The following is a 21,141-nucleotide window of genomic DNA, read 5'->3' on the forward strand; positions in this document are numbered from 1 at the left end:
AGCTGACCTAAAAATGATTTATCTTAACTGAAACAAATAATTAAGTTAAATCAAAGTAAAAAAGTTTATTTTTCCAACATCCATATGTGGTCTCATCACCCTCTCACGGTGGAAAAAGTATTATCTGAGCTTCTTCATCCACTAAATCATCTTCAAATGGACACGCCATGCTACTTCACCTCTCTGAAAACAAACTAACCTTTAACTAAACCTGCTCCAGACCAGATTATGTTCAGAGCATGAGTTGCCATGGCAACTTGACCTACCCTGAAACATACCTCTGTTTTTGGAACTGAAAGCTGAGGTTATCAACTTCCTTAGCCTCAAACTTACCGTGGGAGCTAGCATAACCTGCTTTCTGGAATACCCACCTGGAGTTGTGTGATTGCCTCAAAAGGTTGTGCAACAAAATACATGGATTAGCAGCCTGAGTATTCAGCATGAATTGAATGTTGTTGTTTTTTTGCAAAGTTTATAGTCTGGCAGCTGTTTCCCCCCCCCCCACAAAGTGTCCACTTGGATGCACACTAGAAGATGGACCAGAGGAAGCTGAGCTGGGGCTTATAACTATTTGCACATTACTTCCACATTCGATGTTAAACTTCTGATTCATTTCCATTGACGAATGTTTTGTGGCTCAGCTGCTCCTGGTATAACACATTTCCTAACAGCAGAGTCGAGCCATACGTCTCTTCATAATTATAGTCATTTATTCATGGCTGTATGCATTGTGGGGTGTATCTGTAAATAGAGGGGGGGGGGGGGGGCAAAGGGATGGGTTGTAAAGAACTTTTTATAAATAAAGCTAGTTCAGTTTATTGAATAATAACCAATCGAGGTCTGATTAGACTCAGACTTTCTTTCTGTTCTGCCAAATATTAACATGAAATGTGAACAAGTTTTAAAATGTAACAGTAATAGAGCAGATCACCACTCTGTTTACCAGGGGTTCAAATAATGAGTAATAACACTGTCCAAATGTGAAAAATGTATTTGACTATAATTAGCAAACTAAGCAAAAAGTAAAAGTACTTCATTTTACATGCAATGAAAGCACCATTACAGAACGGACTTACATAAAGTTACACAGGCTGACAATGCAACAAAAGATGAATAAACCAAAATACACTCATTTATTTTCAGGTTAGTGGTTGTGAAGTTCTTAGAAATATTGCTGGTATTTTCTTCTAGCTTATACAATCCTTTTGCTGTAGGCATGACAAAAAACAAATGCAGAACTTTTGGTGTCCAGCAAACATCGCTGTAATACTATTTCACACTTCTGTTGGGATGCATGTCAAGTCATTAGTTGATCAAATTCCTTCCAAATAAAGGGAGTTGGTGGATGCCTGTATGTAAACAGCTGGGGGATTGTTTGTTGGAGAGAGGAGAGATTAGAGCTCCATGTTGTTGTAGCCTTCAGCTGATTCCTTCACTCATTGAGTCTTTTCTTCTGTTTATTTACAGCGTTCTGCCTGGTGGGATAAGCGCTCGGCGACCCCACCGTTTCTGTCCAGACCTGCTGAAGCATGAAAGCAAAGTCTGACCTTCACTGGTTACAGAATTCTCCTTTTATTATTCATTATGACTTTTGTCTGATTCCTTTGTCTTACACTAACCAACAGCTGTGTCTGTGTGTGTGAGGACTGAGGAGCAGACGTTGGTTCAAGTCTGGAAGCAAAAGAGTGAATGCTAGGAAGCAAAGCAGAAATGAGGCAGCTTTAACGATGCCGAATTTTGCCAAAAGCAGAAAAAAAGACAAGAGGAGAACGGAAAAGAACAAACCTGCAATACAGCATGAATGAAGAAAGACGATCAAAGGTACCCATGCAGGGAGAGGAGGTGAACTAGGAAGGATGGAGGACTCGACACAGCTCTCGGCCGGTTGCCTCTGGCTCCAGCAGGGGGAGGTCCAGCAACACATTTTCCATCTGACCCCTACCCAGATCAAATTTCAGCTCACTCTAACCCTGAGCTCCTCTGGAGGAATGGGGGATTGTGTATTTAGACGTGTTTATGCCAAAACTGCAGGTTTCTCAAGGAAATGAGGGCAACGGAACGCCACCGGTTGGGACGTGAAGGACAACTTCCTGAGTTTCTGGATTCACCTTGGAGCGTCTCCTTACAGCTGCTGCTCAGACTGCAGGCTGAGCGCTGGGAGGGGAGGGGAGGGGAAGCACTGCACTTCTCAGGGGGGTTCGAGCTGAACAGGAGAGAAATGATTGACCCAACAGCCACGTACTGGTCTATGTGTGTGCGGCATGCGGGGTGGTTTGCATCCAAGACGAGTCCCCGGGCGCAGTGGGAGGGGGGGCCCGCATGAATGTGTCGATCTCTGCGATGATGCGGAGCGCCTCCTGCAGGGCAGCCTGTTTGGGCTGCACTTCCTGCCAGCGCCGGCTCTCCTCTGGTGACTTGTCCATGAGCAGGGCACAGTCTCCCGGAGCGCAGAGCTGCACCAGCAGCTCCGAGCGGATGAACTCCTTCACCTGCACACAGATCATCACCGATGATGAAATGCACTCAGGTTTCTGACCGAACATGAACGTCACAAAGTTTGGGATGCAGCAAAAGCGAAAAACGGTTTGTTCAAAAAAAGCTTACGCTGTTAATCAACAGGTGCATGATGGTCTTTGGCATTAAATCCTTGATGGTCTTATAGATAATGTTCATGTAGGAGTCGACCAGGCTGAAGAGGGTCTCCACTTGACGCTCCAGCTGAGGATCTGTCAGGTCTTTGTGTCCATTTTCCTGCACATTCATAGACAAGTTGAGGCCTTTAGCTTACAAACATACACAGAGGACTCCATGAAAACGTCGGTGTTCTGTGCTGAGAGGCCGACAAACATCCCTCTCGTTACAGGGATGTGGAGCAGCACACAAGCCCCATCAAACACATCTGAAAAAGAGCCAGTAGGACAGAGGGAACACAAAAGAGGGATGCAAGGAGAAGGAAGGAGAAGGAGAGCGGGTGAGGGACGGAGAATTGTTGATTAGAAACAGACTAGAACACACACACATAACGCAGTGACATCACACAGCAGGAATGCAGCCCAGGAGCCAGCGCCGGGGCGGATTGAAGGAGTGGGGGACTTGCTTTTCTCTTCAGCAGTACAGACAGGGGGGGGGCATGAAAGAAGGGGTACGGGGTTGGGTGTAAGAGGGGGCGGTGCATGTGGTGGACGGAGGGTGCATGCCGCTTCCCCACAGCTCAGGTCCAGCTGGGCTGTGGGGTTAAACTGATGTACTGACGGCGACGTTCTCGGGGAACACTCCAGCCCGCAGCAGAGACGCCTTCCAGCTGTCCAGCTCCGCCTGGGAGTTACAGGCCAACTCCAGGCTCTGGTAGTCCTTATACACTGTCCTGCAAACCATTCAGCTCAAGTCAGATGTCTTCATAATTCAATCAAATTCTTATTTCAGAGCTTTCAACTGCACACACAGAAATACCCCAATCCGCACATTAAAAACGACTTCATCCAAACACCGGAAAAAAGGCATCACAGCTTAATTATCTAAGCAACCATCACAAAAGAAAACGTTTGATTTGTTTGTGATCAAAAAGAAAGTTTGATTGTGTGAAGCTGCAAAAAAAAGATGATATAGTTCTACAGAAGAAGAGGTCTAACTGCTGCACATGTGACGCACAGCGACAGGCGGCCTCCAGCCCATCTCAGGCCTGATCACAAGTGTGGCTCTTGTGAAAGCAGCTGTAAATGTTCAGGGACATCCTCTGAAACCAAACTGTGTTGGCTTTAGAGTTTGGGTTTCTGGGATTTGTGTCCCTCTGGAGGATCTAGTAACGCTCATGTTTCCACTTTCTGAAGGAATCTGGAATCTGATCTTGAATCAGAGCTCACATTTCGTAATGCAAACTTCTAATGTCGAGGCAGCTGCAGGGTTTGGTGTGACCTCCACCTTTCACAAAAAACTAGCTATTATTTCCAGCCTTTTGCATGAATCATTGTCTCTCTCTGACTCTCCGCAGACATACTTTGAGCCTTAAAGCCACACTGAATGCCTTAGTGTTTTGCGAGCATCCTATGAAAAACTGGAACAGGAGACTCTGCAACCAAAAAAGCGAAAGCGGTTTGCATTCTGTTTCTGTGTTAACGGAGTGTCTAGATGCAGCTCTGTTCATTTCTGAATAATCTGAACACTTTAGACAATCTTCTGGGGGGTATTCCATTAAGCATGTTTAAACTACCCTGACTTTAAGCCTGAACTCTGGCTGAAATCCGCCTGAACTTGTTTACTCTGGGTATGTCGGTTCCAAAAGACAGGATATGAGTTAGCGTAATTACGCTCGACTTGGTAACCCTGGGTTAATGCTCGTGTACAAGTACATAAAGACATTCTCAATGGATCACCGATTTCCGGAGTCATCATGGAAACGTGTGGAGAAAAACAGAGAGCGCTATACTTCAGTGAGACGGAGTCTGAGATTTAAATGACTGCGTATGAAGATTATACGTCTCTCAAAAAAGTAATACGGCTGCATCATCAGCAAAGAAAGAGTTTCTGCTTGGAGAAAAAGAACGGACAAAGTAAACGCATGATTTCTGGTCTTATTTCCATTTTCATTGTGACGCATATATATATATATATATATATATATATATATATATATATATATATATATATATATATATATATATATATATATATATATATATATGCGCGTTACATTGAATGCATTTACTTTGTCCGTATATATATATATATATAACTTATCCAACTTAAATGAATTACTTTAATTGGTAACACGTAATTTAAAATATTTTTTTACAACTCAAATTTACATATTTATCCAACTAAATGTCATATTTCTCCAATTCAATTAAATGTTTTTCCATCTTAATTTATTGTACTTCTTGAACTCTCATATGTCTAAGTTTGAGCATGCAGACTAATTTTTATAACAAAATGAATGAAACACAATGGATTTGCAACATGAAACATATTATCTTGTATTTTTCTGACTTGACGTTACACCACTACACACTAGTAGTGCTATATAAACTCATCATCCTCTCACTCGTGGTGCAGAAAGAATTAAATATAGTTGGACAAATAACTCCCAAATCCGTCCAGACAGGCAAAGTGAATGGTATCCCACAATTCCTTGCGGTGCCGATCTAACAGCAGCACCAAAGTTACACCTACTTAAATGAAATAATTTGAATGAAAGTAAAATAAATGTCTGATAACTGCGTGTTATTTTTAAGCTGACCTAAAAATGATTTATCTTAACTGAAGCAAAATTTTAAGAAAGATCAAAGTAAAAAAGTTTATTTTTCCAACATCCATATGTGGTCTTATCACCCTCTCACGGTGGAAAAAGTATTATCTGAGCTTCTTCATCCACTAAATCATCCTCAAATGGACACGCCATGCTGCTTCACCTCTCTGAAAACAAACTAACCTTCAACTAAACCTGCTCCAGACCAGGTTATATTCAGAGCATGAGTTGCCATGGCAACTTGACATACCCTGAAACATACCTCCATTTCTGGAACCCAAAGCTGAGGTTATCCGCTTCCTTAGCCTCAAACTTACCGTGGGAGCTAGCATAACCTGCTTTCTGGAATACTTCCCTGATAGAACTGAAATGTGATTCCCACACTGATCATCTTCTGATCTGTTGTTAAAGTCTTTCTAGCGGTCTTTTAATTACGATGATGCCGTTTTTAGACAAAATCAAAACTTGTGTCTTTTTCTAAGACATAGTTTCTGCAGAGCGGCAGAAGTTCATTATAAATTCACCTCTTGAGTTGTGGGTGTGACTGTTGGCTTCACTCATTTCCCATCATCACTTTGTTTACACTCTCTCCTGCTAGCTTACAGCCCCTCTCAACAAAAATGGCAGGAATGTTGGAGCTATCCAGTCGTACAGATCCCAGCTCACACGAGGAAAACACATGGATCCATTTGTCTGACAGTAGATGCATCAGAATGGAGCGGAGCTGGGAGACTTTGGCCCCGCCCATTGTAGATTTAATCCTTCTTAAAATAACATTTTTCAGCTGCTCCTGATTCACGACGACTTGAATAATGAAACACTTAGAAATGCAGATTTAAGCTTAAATTCTTTTAACCTCAGTCATGAGAAAAATGCCACAAGAAGATGTTAAAAGCACTATTTTTACTGGAGGGGGTCTTTAAGGACGGCTCTACTAATCCCACAGTCAGGTCAGGTGTATCATATCGTGGCTAAAGCCCACCTGAGGCGATACCTGACGTGAAAATGTGAAGGATTCAGCTGGTTTGGAGACGGCTGGTTTCAAAGGCCTTTGTTTTGTTACACTCAGTTGACAGTTTTTGCTTGGAACCAGTGAACCGATTTCAAATAAATGACTGGTTCATGAAGCTGATGTTACACTGAGGAAGACATTTCTTCTCAGTGTTGGATCTCTGTGCACAAATACAATGTGATGAGATACTATAGGCTGCTGCTTTGATGAAAACTGCAAGAGTGAATCTGGTCTCCGAGTGTGTAGAGCTAATTAAACAAAGAGTGTTTTTTTAGCTGTAAACGTGGACAGAATTCCCAAACTTAGTTCAGTCTGTAGGCTTTATATGAAAGTTTGAGGAAGTTCGTGGTCTTCATGAAGCTGTGAAGACCCGCAGGACTGAATCCCAGTCGTGTTTGATGCCGGACACGCCTCATAACGGAAACAGCGCAGTGCTTCGGATGGAAACTGAAACGCCGGTACACAGACAGCTTTTAATTCATCCACCCTGAAGACCACTTCTCCTTTCAGCCCATCCTTTTCTTCCGTCTTTAAGCCTTCAGGTTCAGCTGTGCTTCAAGCAGCGTTTGGTCTTTGGAAGTGTGTCTGCAAAGGGAGCCTGCCAGCCATTTGTGTAACATTTGGCTTTAATCAGGCTTACATTAACACTGCAGACCAATTCCCCTCAAATACAGGAACTCTATGAGAAAGAAGAGAACTCAAACACAGAATGACAAAATACCGTCAAACCGTGAAAGAAAATACTCTGTTTGTGTCTTTATGACCATCAGGACGATTAAAGTGACGACGTCGGGGCGTGGTGGCTAAGCCAATAAAGCAAAGGTGGTATTAGCATGTTGTTGTGTCAGAATAAAGAGGCCAAAATCCTTCCACACCAGTGAGAGCACACAGGATTCATATCATGCAGATTCAGATTCCTGTCCATATTTCTGGCAGTCCCCCCCTCCCCACAGCAAGCTGAACGTCGGTTTTGGTCATCTGAAAGCACCAAAGATTTGAAGGTTTTTTTCCTGCCTCTAAGACGAAGACAGAGCCCTGCAACATCTGCCCCCTCACAAAAACTGAGGAGGAAGAGGGAGCGCGAGGAGAGGAGGGGGCGCCACAGGACTAACTTTTTGACACATTCCTGGCCAATGGCGCTGGATCTCTCTCCTCGCCTTGCTTTCTCCTCTGGACCATTCCAAATTTTCCCTCCCGCTCTACTTTTTTTTGCGGTGGGGCGAGCAATTCTTTCCAAACGAGAGCCGCCTCCTCTCTGATCCGAGCGCTCTGGCTTTGATTAGCTGCTTTCTAAGCCCGCCGTCGTTATCCTGTGGTCAAAAGGCACGCTCCGTGCACAGCCAGACACATGCACGTACTAAGATGTGCACATGCAAATCCAGTTTGCTTGGCCAAACGCAGCATAGCACAAACGTCTAAACAAAGCCCACATGCTTTGGGTCGGCTCCAGCTCTCGGGTTTACACACAGAACCCAGCCTGAAGAGCCGGAGCCCAGTTCAGGTGTTCAGTGGAGAGGTTGGACGAAAAGTGACGCGCTGCAGTCTTCCTGTCCTGTTCGGATTCAGACGCCCCACCACCACACACAGACTGGGGAAGGTCCAGCCAAACACACCTGGACTCTGTGCTGAAGATTGCAAAAGCACATTTGCTGGACATGAAGCCCTTTTCCACATCTTTGAGCCGTAGGTTGTCCAGAGGAAGCATGAATTTCTTCTCCGTCTCCTGAAAAAGACAAGAGGAGGAGGAGATAAGGTTTGGCAGAGGAATGCAGAGTAAAGGATGGCTTCACAGAGAAGCACCATGTACAGACGGGGAGAAGTTCATCTGGGGGGGGTTGGGGTTAAAAACTGCGTCTGGCAGTAAATACTTCAGACTTCAACTTTAATGGCAAAAGTGAAAGAGAAGTGAGGGGAAGATGTGGAGTTCTCATGATGTCCCGATGCTTCTGCCTCTCAGACCTTCAATCCACCTACGGGTAAGAAGGAGACCAGAGAGGAGGAAGGGGGAGAAGCCATTAGTGCATGGTCTCCTGTCCCTATGATTGACAGAGAACAGTTGGAGGAGTGGAGTGGCGGGTGTGAGGAGCATGACAGAGAAGTGGAGCGAGGAGGACGAGAAAAAGGGAGGGAAAAAGTGAGCAAGAAGCCGGGCCCACATGTGAAAGCCATTACTCCCAGTCAACATTTCTCCTGAAGTGAAGCCCTTCCCCCTCCCCGCTCCTCCTCACCCACTCCCTTAGACAAACCTTTAAGACGTGATCTTCCAGAAAGACCACTTTCAAGAACCGCATGGATGTTGGAGGGAAAATGGTGACAGCGTGGAACAAGGGGGGTGCTAAATAACCAGGATGCTCTGTTAGTGCAAGCCCCCTCCTTCACTTTGCCTCCATTTTTACCGCGTGTGGAGTTTAACACGCATGTCTGTTCGATCAGCGCTCCCCAAACTTTATATGACTCCCGCTTTGCTCCCCGTTCCATTTTTCCAAAGAGGCCCACTTCCTGTAAGAGACCTTAAAAAAAATGACAGAACGCGATTGGCACTTCAACACCAACATCTGGGATCACTTTAAACCGAAGGGGAGGAGACTGGGACGGGTGCAGGGTACTCGGATGGCGTTGAAATAGAAAGTTGAGGCGAGAAAGACGGGAAAAGAAGGACTTGAGCTGGACTGAGTAATAGAAGGAGGTATGTTTTATAAATGTAGAGCAGGAAATTTAGGAGCAAAGCAGGAGAGAGCGTAAAAGAACGAGGGAGAAACCCCAGACCAGTACGAAGCTGATTTCCCATGGGTCCCATCAACCCATATATGGCTGCTAAGTTCCTCCCCATCTCTCTCTCCTTCTCTCACTCCCCTTATTTTCTTATGCCTTCCTTGAGTGGAAAGGCAGATCCTGAGCCGAATGAGTGAATGTGCCACGTCGATACTGGATACTACGCCGGGACACTGTCCTGCAAGAAGTCATCCCAGAGCCCATTTCCAGAGGAGAGACACCCATGGGAGCTGATGCCTCGTTTTTAGGAGCAGATGTTTTGCCGTGGAAGCCCAAAACGGAGGCTGGATAACAGAAATAGAAGAGAAAAAAGAGAGGAAAGGTTCTCCCAACTTTTCTGTGCTTCAGCGGGACGACAGAGATGGAAAGGCGAGACAAGGCATCCTGCTCCGTCATCCCAGTGTTCAGACTACCTGTTCAGAATCTTCCTGGTGTACAGTAGTCTGCACATTGGTTAGACTGTGCATGGAAGTATCCCAGCAGCCTTTACTGATGTCATCTGCTCATACACATGACTGAGGATGGAGACATTGGTGTGTGAGCTTCTGCATGTGCGTCTAAACGGCATTATGGTGGCTCCTGCATTCCCACTGTGGCCCACACATGTGTAAAGCTGCCAGATTTTCCGTGTGGGTTTGAAGGTCCAAACATGAAAAGCGCCGGGTCTGGTTGCTGTCTGTCTGCTTTCTGCAGACTGGAAGATCTGACGGGGCCCCACACACGCACACACGGCAGTGCACGTACATTTAGTGTATGGACTCCAGCCGTCTGGTTTTCTTCAGGCTGCCTGATAGAGCCCTGGATGCCAACAGGGTGAAGGAGTGCACGTCTGCTCAGCCACTAAACAGGGACGTCTGCTCAGATTCAGTCTTGTGCAGAAAGCCATTAAATACAAAAGGGTTATGGAAGTCGGTCCCGCTGCGACAGCAAGCAGAGGTTTAGGGGAGTAAAGAGAGAAAGATGGGGCCTTTTACTGAGAGAGTTGAGAGAAAGGTTGAGGCATGGTTGAGGGGAAAAAAAAAAAAAAGAGGAGTTCTGCAGTGCAGAAACAGCCATGTGGGATTTCTTTGGGCAGATCTTGGATGCTGATGTTTGGACAAAGCTTCAGATTTTCCAGCCAGGAATGTGCAGAGTCCCAGGGAGACTGCTAACCACAGAGAGGGTGGAGAGGGAGAGACCGGCAGAAGGAGGAAAAGGCAAAAGAGGGGTTAGAACCTGCAGACGCTACTGGCTTCGTTCAAAGGGGGCAGAGAGTTATGAGAACAGGAGGTGTGGGAGAGGAGAAGGGTTCGTGTAATCGCGCATGTGCTCACACGAAGGCCGCGGATGACCCCCGTGACTGACCATCAACTCCAAACACTAACTGTGTGAGCGTACACAAAGCCCAGCAAATTCAGACGGTGGTTTCTCCCTGTTGGCGTTTGGGAGGCTGTAGAAGACACCGTGTGTGTTGTAATTTAACGTGGCTGAGCTGGTCTCTCAAAGCCAGCAGCTGTAGTACATACATGAAGTGGTTTGCAACATTAAAGTGGTTCAGTGTTTATCCGGAGTGACCGTGCGTCTGCCTGTGAGGCGCTGTATTCTCTCTGCTATTTGTTTACACCAGGGCCTGCATATGAATGCATACTGTATATACAAGTCTGTCCTGAGTGTGCACGTGCGCGTGTGTGAGAGTTTGGGGTAGCTCCAGCTGTGTCAGGCCGGTCCACATGCCTATACTCCCAGAAGAGAAAAAAAAAGGGGAGGGAGGAGGAACTAAAGGAGGCCACGGTGGGGGTCATGGTAGGTCCAGGCGGCAGCAGAGAAAGGCTCGGCTGGACAAAGGAGTCGGGATGGGATGCAGTCCATCCCTTCAAATATCACGGCATCCTTTGCGATCAACTCATACTTTGATGAAGTGAAGTGGAGCACGTTCAGACAGCTGTGTTGTAATACTGGGCTATGTAAATAAAAGCAAACTGAATTGATGAAAACGTCGGCTGTACTCCCACGCTGTCGCTATGGCAACCCCTCCGAACACTGTCCGATGAGCGGCGGCCGCTCCAACTCCCCCCCCGTCAGACCTGTTGTGGTGTGTCTGCCTGTCTACACTTGCTGTGCAGACCTTCTGCTCCTGTACAGCAGGCACAGACAGGCAGACAGATGGCAGCCCCCCCCCTTACATCAGAACGTCCTCACGCCGCCTCCAAGCAGCGCAACGTTCAACACAACATGTAAATGTCGCAATAAAATCCTGATCAACTGCTTTGATTGTCATGTCTTGTTGCTGTTGTTCCCCTTCCCTTCAGGGATAAAACACAACCCTCTGTTTTATCTGGCACACTTGTGGCTCCATGGGACTCACACTGGATGAAGCTCATTGCACCCTCTGGGAATCGAACCCTGGTGTCCTGTGTGCTAACGCATCCAACTGAGCCATCCAATCAAATAATATTTTTATCACATTCTCCAGAAGGTGAAGGTCTCACCTTCTCATCCTTAAACCAGGACAGGCTCTCTGCAGACAGGACAAACCAGTACTTCCTGGCTCCGCCTCTCATGATGCCGATGTTCCTGATGGTCAGCCAGCCTTTTCGGATAACCTACAACAAAAGGCAGAAAGAAGTGGCTCAAGAACACCCTCCAGGGGTCACGGGTCATGCAGTGAGTTACTATTATGCAGCATGAGAACATGACCATCAGTTAGAGTTAGCGATGAAACAAGATATGCAGATGCTGCAGACAGACAGGGAGCTCATCACTGGAAAGAAAAAAAGTGGGAGAAGAAGAAGACAAGGCATGGCTGACAGGCCTGTGGAAAGGAAAGAGACGGGAAGCAAGAATTTAAGTCCGAGTTGGACATAAACTTCCAGGAAACATGGGAGCTCTTTGAGTTCATGAATATTCTCGACACTGCAGAAAGGATTCAGTAAAAATGACAGCATGAGCTCTGCTCAGTGACATGCTAACCCACAACCGCTAAGCCTGAACAGAGCTGTACACAGAAGAAATCCTCCTACTGTTAGATGTGCAGGAGAGGCCCCGCCCTGGAGAACAGGAGATGAAGCACAACAACACGTTAAGAACCGTGGTCTCTGACAGAACACGACACAGGTTTAGACTCAGCCTACTCATGATAACAGATGCAACACGACTGTGGAAAAAGAGGATAAAAAGGTCAAATCTACAGCCGTGGTTACTGTTCATCAGACATGCCTCAGTGGAATTTTCCACAAACCAGGTTTTAGTCACAATTGAAACCAGAAGTTCACAACATATTTGTTTTTTTTCTCACCACCAGACATGAAATGAAAGTAAACTTTTCCCGTTTTAGGTCAATTACAATTAAAAAAAGTGTTTCTATTTGCTAAATGTCAGAATATTAGACTAGGGTTTTTAGACACGTTTTTATGACTTGAAGTCAAAAGTTTACACACATTTCATTAGTATTTGGTACTTCTCCCTCTAAACTGCAGTACTTGGGTCAAACGTCTTGGATATCCTTCCACAAGCTTCTCACAAGATTTGGTTTGATTTGGTTTGATTTGATTTGAATTTTGGCCAAGTTTGTTGGTCGCCTTGCATGTACACGCCTTTTCAGCTCTGACCATAAATGTTCAATAGGATTTAGATCCAGGCTCTGTGATGACCACTCCAAAACATTGACTTTGTTATCCTTAAGCCACTTTGTAACCAGTTTGGCAGAATGCTCCAGGTCCTTGTCCATTTGGAAGATCCTTTTATTCCCAAGCTTCAACTTCCTGGCTGATCTCTTCAGATGTTTCTTTAATATTTCCACATATTGTTCTTTCCTCATGATGCCATCTATTTGGTGAAGTGTACCAGACCGTCCAGCAGCAGAACAACCCCACAACATGATGCTACCACCCCCATGTTTTACAGTTGGGATGGTGTTCCGAGGCCTGCAGGCTTCCCCCTTTTTCCTCCAAATATAACGATGGTCATTGTGGCCAAGCAGTTCCATTTTAGTTTTGTCAGACCACAGGACATGTCTCCAAAAGTCTTTATCCTTGTGTGCATTAGCAAACTTTAATCTGGCTTTTCTGTGTTTCTTTTGGACTAATGGCTTCTTCCTGGCAGAGTAGCCTTTCAGCCCGTGTCTGTACAGTCCTCCTTTCACTGTTCACAACATCTTTTGCCTTCGTTCTTGGGTTGTTCTGGACATATTGGACCAAAGTACCTTCATCTCTGGGACAGCTGTCTCCTTCCTGAGCGATACGACGGATGGACGTCCCCATGATGTTTTACAAACAAGCACGTGTGTTTCAAATGTGCCGTAACATGTGTCCACAGGTGTGTTTCTAATGAACTCAAATGCTGTCAATAAACGTATCAGAAGCTTTTAAAGAGATGACATCATCATCTGGGGTTTCCAAAAGGCACAGTGATCTTAGCGTTTGTAAACTTTTGACTTTTATGACTTTTATCAAAACTATAGTCTCATTATTCTGACATTTAGCAAATAGAAATAATTTTGTTAATTGTAAATAACCTAAAACAGGAAAAGTTTACTTTCATTTCATGTCTGACGGTGAGAAAAAAAAAGCATTTGTGTGTTTTTCTGTGGTGTATGTAAACTTCTTGTTTCATCTATATGGCAAGTCCCAAATGTGGTGCAGCCTTAAAGAACAGGAAGAACAGGAATCATTTGTCTTTCATGACCAGAACCAAGGAATTTGGATTTTTCACAAACTATGATAAACTATGAGGCTGAGGATTCTTCACTGCTTTGCCTCATCGTCACAGAATGAAATCGAAGTGCCCTTATCCAAAAGCTGAATCAATGACTCCTGAAACTGTTTCAGCATGTTTCCGTGAGGGAACAGGACAAACGCAGCTCAAAGGTCCATTTATCTGATGGTTTCGTTGCGTCCATGACTGCCTCACCTGTGATCCGGTCACCTGTGCTGCAGACTTCTTGTTTGCGTTGTGTGTGTAATGGGAGCTGGAAGCACAAAGGGTTGACTTAATTGTCCCGTTTCGTGTGTTTTCCTTGAGAAAACAGAAAGGTTTCTCACATAATGAAGTCGTCATGTTTGGTGTTCATGTAGGCGAGCTGGATGTCAATCAGCAAGGTGACCTGAAGAAAACCACGGCGCACAAAAGCAGAGACTGGAACCAGTGGAATATGGAGGAGACAGTAGATCTGATGATGCAAACGCGTGTCAACCTGCTCTCTGCATCTACTTTCGTGCGTATGAATTGCAGCGGTGATGATGTTCTCCGTCCTTTCTCGCAGTTTAGGAAAGGAGTTCAGCTGCGTGAGAAGAGGGACACACATGGCTCTCTGAAAGCCCACACAGAGACAGCAGATGTGAGGGTTTGTACCTGGCTGGTGCACTGACGCGCAGTGGTCATGAGCTCCTGGCTGACCATGTCAACAAACTGAAGACATGGCTCTTTCAGTCTGGATATCTTTTTCTTTACTACCGTTTCAAAGGCGCTGTCAGGAGTGAACATGCCTGTCCTGTGAGGGAAAAACGGAATCATCCAGAAATAAAGCCTTTTACAGACTTTGGCTGTGAAGATTTGACGGCACCTGATGCCACGTATGTTCCTGATGGCACAGCGGATCTCCTGCCGTAGTTTGATCTCGTCAGACTTCATCTAAAGGAACATCCAGACAACCAGAATGAGGCTCGGAGTGACGGACACAGCATCCATGTGGAGCAAACTCAGTGCATGCTGGGAAACTATCACCTTCAGACATTCTTGGGGCAAACGCTCGTGGAAGATTCTGTTAATCTTTGCTCCTCCTGACAAATGAGACGTGTCAACTCTGTTTCCGCGGCCTTCGATTCCTTTCCCAAAGTCATTCCCCAGGCGCTGAACCAACCTGACGCACACATGAAGCAGACCGGCTGAGATGGAACCAACGTGCAGAAAAACGTTCTGTGTGAGGAAACACAACTGACTGAATGAAAGTCTGGATCCTGCCGGCAGGATCATCAGCACCACTCTGACTGAGCTCTTCAGCGTCTTCATGCAGCGCCTGCAGACGGCTGCGGAGGGCCGGCAGCCGTTCCCAAACGTGGTTTGTCAGTTGCTGCAAACAACTACAGTCAATCTATGCAGACGACGTGTTTACATTTCAGCAGCCTGCATTCAAAACCTGGTGGAGGATTTGTTGTAAATATGGAGTCCCCGCTCTGTCAGCCAGGTGTCTGTAAGCCGGATGGGACAGGAAGAAGGTCCTCTCTGACTCCAGGGCGGCCTGAAGGTCCTTTTTCCCGTCTATATCTTTCTGACAGCGGTTCACTACTCCTACGTAGCCTGGGAGAGACGACATTAAGGCAGAGAGAGCGACATTAAGCTGCAGAGTCTCCAAGTTCCAACTTCCTGGTATGTTCTCAGGAACTCTTCGCAGCATACAAGCAGGACGTGTGCATGTTTGCTGCAGCTCAATGCCAGCAAAGCTTTTGTATCTGCTAGCTTCCACCGTAACAGTGAAGAGGAGGCATGAAGGAGTCAAGAGTCTGTCCTCCCCCCGTGTCTCTATTTTACTTACCCACGCTGTGGTCAAAAACCCACAGGTGACCCGTTAGTGACTCAAAAAGGTCATTTTTCACAAGCATTAAGAGACAAACAGGTTTAGTGTGATAGGTTGTGGGTTTAAACCCATGGTCGGGTCATACCAGACGGGGGTGAGCTGGGGGGGCGTGAGGGGTCAGATTCACACATCCAGGTGTGTGCCGAGCAATGTGACCTTTTTGTTTAATCTGCTGTTTTGTAGTGACTGTAACAATAACACACCCACACAAATGCCCCCACCTCTGCGAAGGGGCAGGAACCTGTTCTCCAGGATTTCTTTGGCGTCTGTTCCTTCATCCATCAGGTCCAGTTTTGTGATCACACCAAACGTGCGAAGACCTACAAGGACACGAACCTGTTGGTTACTTCATCTCTCCAACCCTGAGGCGTTCGCAGAAAAACCGTGAATGCTGGGATCTGTTTGACCCTATTTTAGCCTGTACCGACAAATGAGGCGTTGAACGATTACGCCACAGAGAAACATTACAGTCAGGCAAAGGCTGAAGCCGGGCTGACCTTGAGGGTCGACGTCTTTGGCCAGTTTAAGAGCATCAGAGTTGGGCAGGTCGGTGTTGGCAGGAACAACGGCAAGAATCAGGCAGTTCTCGTTGCAAATGTACTGCATGATTATGTCTCGTATCTGGTACTCGATGTCTGCCGGCTGGTCCTCTACAGGAACCTTAGTCATGCCGGGAAGGTCCACCAAAGTCAGGTTCAGAACTGAAACACAAGAAGGAACCGAGATCACAGAAACGGTTGATCTGTGCTCACAGCAAACGCACGGCAAAAGCTGAGGCATTACCATGTGGGGAGTGAATCTGTAGGACGATGGGGGCAGAGCAGATGCCTTTATTCGATCCTGTAAGTCTGCACGTCTCCGCTTCAATTTCCATTCGGATCTGATTAAAATCCGTGAACTTTTTTCCCTTACAGTGGGAAAACTCCCCGTACTCTGATGAGGAAAAGTGTAGAAGAAAAACATCAGACACACACAACAAATTCATGAAGCCGTAAGACTATCATGACGCATCAAGACATTTCAGACCTCAGCTCCACCACTAAGCTAACAGACATTATAGCGCCACCTGGTGGCAGTTTTATGCACATCTGCCAATTAAAAGCCCCCCCAAAGGAATCCTTTACCTGCTGTCGAATGCAGAAGCTGGAGGATTAAGGGCGTGCGAGTGACAATCCCTGAACCCCGAGGGAGAAAGTCTCTGTGAAAGAGGAAGAAAACACACAACCTCAAAGAGAAACTTAACACCAACATTTCACTGAGATGAGCTTCAGGTCTGAAGGATCAAACGTGCCAAAGGTTGTTTGTTCAGAGAACCGGATCTTTCCACAGAGGGAAGAGAAACCGTCTGCTGTGCGATACATGAACAGGCTTCTTCAAACTCAATCCAGAAACGATCCAACAGAAACTGAAGTGACAGGAAGACACGGGTCCTCCTCTTTCCAACTAAAAACCCCTGAGCAGGAAGTTTATTTTATGACATCCTGTTTCTGGTCCAACAGCTACTCTCCATCACTAACAAGGTCAGAATGTAGAGCTGGGAAAACAACCAAATAGGATCCAGCGGCAACACTTGACCTTAACGCTTCTTACTTTTCTTTCATAAGAATTATGAAGCCAGAAAAGAAAAGTCTGAGGAAAAACATCTTGAACTGAGATCAAGGGCATCCTTCAAAGACGGGAATTGGGTTTATCGATGAGCAGCAGGTCAGAGACGGCGCCTGGGATGACCACGAAAACCTGAGGATCTTCTTCAGGAGCAGCATGGCCTGACTATGGGGTGCTGTTTGTAAAGCTGCACAGTCAGATATCAACAGCAATATTTTGGGTTATTTAACCTGCTTTAAAATGAAAAAAAAACAGCTTTCATTTTTCAAATGCATATTTTCACTTTTTAAGTATTTATAAATGTTACATTTACTAAATAAATATTTACTTTGGAACTAAATGTTTAGTTTTTATAACTACACAACATTGATAAATGAAAAGGTGAAAATCAAATTAGTCTTTATTTATATAGGTAGTTTTCATATATAACATAACATAAATAAAACAACTAATATAGAAATAGAGGCACCAACCACCAACCTGTGATTTTAATGCATTTTTCTGTTTTGTGAAGCACCTTGAATTACTTTGTGTACGAATTGTGCTATACAAATAAACTTGCCTTGCCTTGCCTTGATGGTCCCCTTCTAAAGCTGATGAACCCCATCTAAAGCTGATGGCCCCCATCTAGAGCTGATGGTCCCCTTCTAAAGCTGATGGCCCCCATCTAGAGCTGATGGTCCCTTCTAGAGCTGATGGTCCCCTTCTAAAGCTGATGGCCCCCATCTAAAGCTGATGGCCCCCATCTAGAGCTGATGGTCCCCTTCTAAAGCTGATGGCCCCCATCTAGAGCTGATGGTCCCTTCTAGAGCTGATGGTCCCCTTCTAAAGCTGATGAACCCCATTCAGAGCTGATGGCCCCATCTAGAACTGATGGTCCCCACATAGAGCTGCAGTGGCTAAACAGCAGCCGACCCAGAGGTAGAGGGTCCAACAGAGGAAGCACCAGAAATTAAATATGAAAATGAGAATTAAAAAGTAAACGTACTGATAGAAATTATTAACAATTTAACATGAAATACTGAATTTTAAAATTAATTATTAGTAGTCCAGTGTAAAATCATAAAATAAAAAAAATAGAAAAATAAATAAAGCTTATAAAAACAATAGATTTAGCTAAAACCCAGGTTGAACAGATGGGTCTTGAGCCTTTTCTTAAAGCATCTACTCTCTGCAGGTCTCAGGTTCTCTGGCAGACGGTTCCACAATCAAAGGGTTTTTACAGTCGGATGGCTAGAAGACCAGAGGATCTCAGGGTCTGTGAGGGTTCATGTTTGACTCAAAGATAAGCCGGAAAAAGACTGTTAAGACATTTAAAGACTGTTAAAAGCAGAAGACCAGGGCTGGTTGTCACAAGGACGCACCACTACTGCTGTGCTACGATTTAGACATCAACATGTTAGTCTTTGACAGCTTCATCATTTGCACTTTCAAATGTGTTGAGCAGATACAAAACATTTTTAGTTTTCGTGGGTCAGACTAAATGTTCATGTTGCTTTTGTGTTGAGAACTTGTGCGTAGTTAGTAAATCAAAGACAAAAGCCAAAGGAAGTAGCTTTATTTTGAGTCATCCTTCAGCTATGTAGCTGAAGCCGTGCAGCAGCTGTACCGGTTCTCTTACTTTCCAGGGTTTTGCAGTTTTCTGCCATACAAATGATCTTTCTAGATGTTTTCATAAAATCATATTAACAATATTGATATTTTTGAGAAAATTGGACACGTAGACCTTTTTAGGCTGTTTGTAAGTTTGTTTTTGTGTGTTATAACATGATAACAAATAGACCTGCACAGTAAATCGTTGATTTATCATTACCGCAAAATATCAAGCTGTGCAATGATCATATCGCAAATGATGGCAAAAACCGCAATGACTGGTTGTCTTAAATGTGATAAAACAATCTTATGGCAGCTTGAAGTATTTAGCAAATCAAATAAATCCAATTATGCATTCGACCAATCGGATGGAGCCTTTAATGTTCGATGTTCACCTCCTGTGTAGACGAGGGTCATTTTGAGTATAATTTAAGTTATGTTGATTCTAATTTAAATTAAACTGTGCAGTGAAATGAAAATAATCTTTTTGGTTGTTTTGCTATTTGTTCATGTATCACAAGTTATATCTTCATTGCAATATTGATTTTCCTCATATCGTGCAGCTATAATAACAAGCACTGTTTAGCACTGAAAAACATATAACCATTTTCCTCCTTTAGTCCCATTATTTAACCATAAGGGGCAATGATGACAACTATCACAGGTATTGTATTCCAAGTAAAACAGTGTCTAACTTGAAAAACCAGAATTGTACACATCATCTTTTAAAACCCTGTTAAACTTATAGGGACAGCAGTGAATCTGGATGCCTTTGCAGGTTTTTGATGACTTCTCAAAGCTAAAGAGATTCACATTTAAAGAAGAAAAACCTAAAGCTTTCATATCATAGGAATTATTGCTGAAAGATTTGTTGAATATGAGCAATGGATGGACGCCTATGGGAGCCGATTTTGGTGAGAGCTCCAGTATGGAGTGATATTTCTGCCATCACTTTCACACAAAACTAGTTGCAAATGAAAATATTAAATACTTGCTTTTCACATTTTTTTTTGGTTTCAAAACCTTTTTTTTGCGTTTGCAAAACACATGTTTTCGCGTGCGTTGTTATCAAGTCTCGCTTTATTCCTATCTTTGATTTTGCTCACTACTAGTCTGAGTGAGATAAGAAATAAGCGAGACTTGATAACAAGGCACCCAAAAACATGTGTATGCAAACGCAAAAAAAAAAAGGTTTTGAAATTTAAAAAAAACAGAAAACAAGACAAAAATTGAAAGCAAATTAAAAAATAATTGAAAAGCAAATATTTAATATTTTCACTTGCGACTTACAAAGTTTTGTGTGCAACGTGGAGGCAGAAATATCCCTCCATACTAATTCTGGAGAAGCTGAAGGTTCTTGATGCTTTTTTTTATTTTTTATTTTAGAGCACCAGCAAGCAGGGCTTTAACAATGAGGATGAAAGCATGCATACTTTTTCAAATGCATGGAGATGAAATATGCATTTGGAAAATGTAACCTGATTATTCGCCCTAAACAGGCTAAATTACTAACTGAGCTCCCAGTGGGTTTATTTTTTACTAAATACCCAAAACATTATCGTTAATATTTGACTGTGTGACTTTACAAACACATGGAAGCATGAGGATGTCCATGGCCTGCAGAGACCCTCAGAGCAGTCAGCATCAGAACCTCATGACCAACATGATGACGCGGAGGGAAAAGATCAACTGGAATCAAACTTTGACCGTTTTTAATTCAAAGTGACAGCTTTTCCTCTTGGGGCTGTGAGATCGCGTCATCCTGGGAGGGGGTCGGTGTTTTAACCCTAACCTCTGGTGGTGGACACACACGCGCGCGCAGCAGCAGGGGACACACACGCGCTCAGAAACTTTCAAACCGAATCCGCGCGGAGGAGCCGTTTCCCGCCGCGAGGCTCACCTGCCGACCAAGTTCTCCAGCACCGAGCTCTTCCCGGAGCTCTGCCCGCCCACCACGGCGACCTGCGGGAGCTGGAGGCTCTGGCCCAGGCTGTCGAGGGCATCCTGGAGGCGGCGGACCAGCGGGATCGGAGCCTCCATCCGGGACGCCGTCCTCCGCCCCGTCTTACCTGGGTCCCAGCGTGACCGGCGGTGCCGGTGTGTGTAACCTTCTCCCCCGAGGCTGCTGCTGCGTCACACCCCCGTTAAAGCTCTGTAACGACGACCGTCCGATGCCCCGGTTCCTGAACGGCTGACAGAGGCTCGGTAACCCGACGCCAAGTTTGCTTTGAAGAGTTTGAGAAAGTCCCGCTTTGACAGCTACGGGGGAAAAAAGTTCCCAGCGCATGCGCAGCCCATCGGTCTGCGCGCCCCTCTCCCTGGCGCACGCGCGGGGGTGGAGTCGGGGGAGGAGGGGGGCAGATCAAG

General features: G+C 45.1%; 1 protein-coding gene and 1 non-coding gene across 13 annotated transcripts; one reads left to right on the forward strand and one right to left on the reverse strand.

Moving 5' to 3' along the window:
- Positions 1-934: 934 nt before the first annotated feature.
- Positions 935-21,081, reverse strand: dnm3a (dynamin 3a). 12 transcript variants are annotated; one of them, XR_013655475.1, is made up of 21 exons: positions 20,675-21,078; positions 16,701-16,774; positions 16,360-16,509; positions 16,074-16,277; positions 15,780-15,896; positions 15,139-15,299; positions 14,942-15,072; positions 14,727-14,862; positions 14,566-14,633; positions 14,355-14,493; positions 14,197-14,283; positions 14,045-14,106; positions 13,914-13,971; positions 12,026-12,052; positions 11,495-11,608; positions 7,868-7,977; positions 3,253-3,364; positions 2,605-2,751; positions 1,786-2,489; positions 1,620-1,692; positions 935-1,519 (listed from the first exon to the last, which is right to left on the reverse strand). XR_013655475.1 is itself a non-coding variant. In XM_078945648.1 (20 exons), exons 1-19 carry the CDS (start codon positions 20,812-20,814, stop codon positions 2,247-2,249), a joined length of 2,280 nt encoding a protein of 759 aa, XP_078801774.1. In that variant the 5' UTR covers positions 20,815-21,078; the 3' UTR covers positions 976-1,519; positions 2,243-2,246. The 12 variants fall into 12 exon arrangements, 8 of the variants coding, with proteins under 8 accessions (XP_078801774.1, XP_078801775.1, XP_078801771.1 ...); XR_013655474.1 differs by having other exon boundaries at positions 976-1,522; XR_013655476.1 differs by lacking the exon at positions 12,026-12,052 and having other exon boundaries at positions 976-1,519; positions 1,620-1,671; positions 15,798-15,896; positions 20,675-21,081.
- mir199a-1 (microRNA mir-199a-1) lies at positions 9,404-9,501 on the forward strand. The gene has a single exon (NR_107086.1). It is a non-coding gene; the product is annotated as a microRNA mir-199a-1 (primary transcript).
- Positions 21,082-21,141: the final 60 nt, after the last annotated feature.

The sequence above is a fragment of the Oryzias latipes genome, chromosome 4 (genome assembly GCF_053564925.1).
Source record: "Oryzias latipes strain Hd-rR chromosome 4, Olatipes_Hd-rR_3.1".
In the NCBI taxonomy this organism is placed as follows: domain Eukaryota; kingdom Metazoa; phylum Chordata; class Actinopteri; order Beloniformes; family Adrianichthyidae; genus Oryzias; species Oryzias latipes.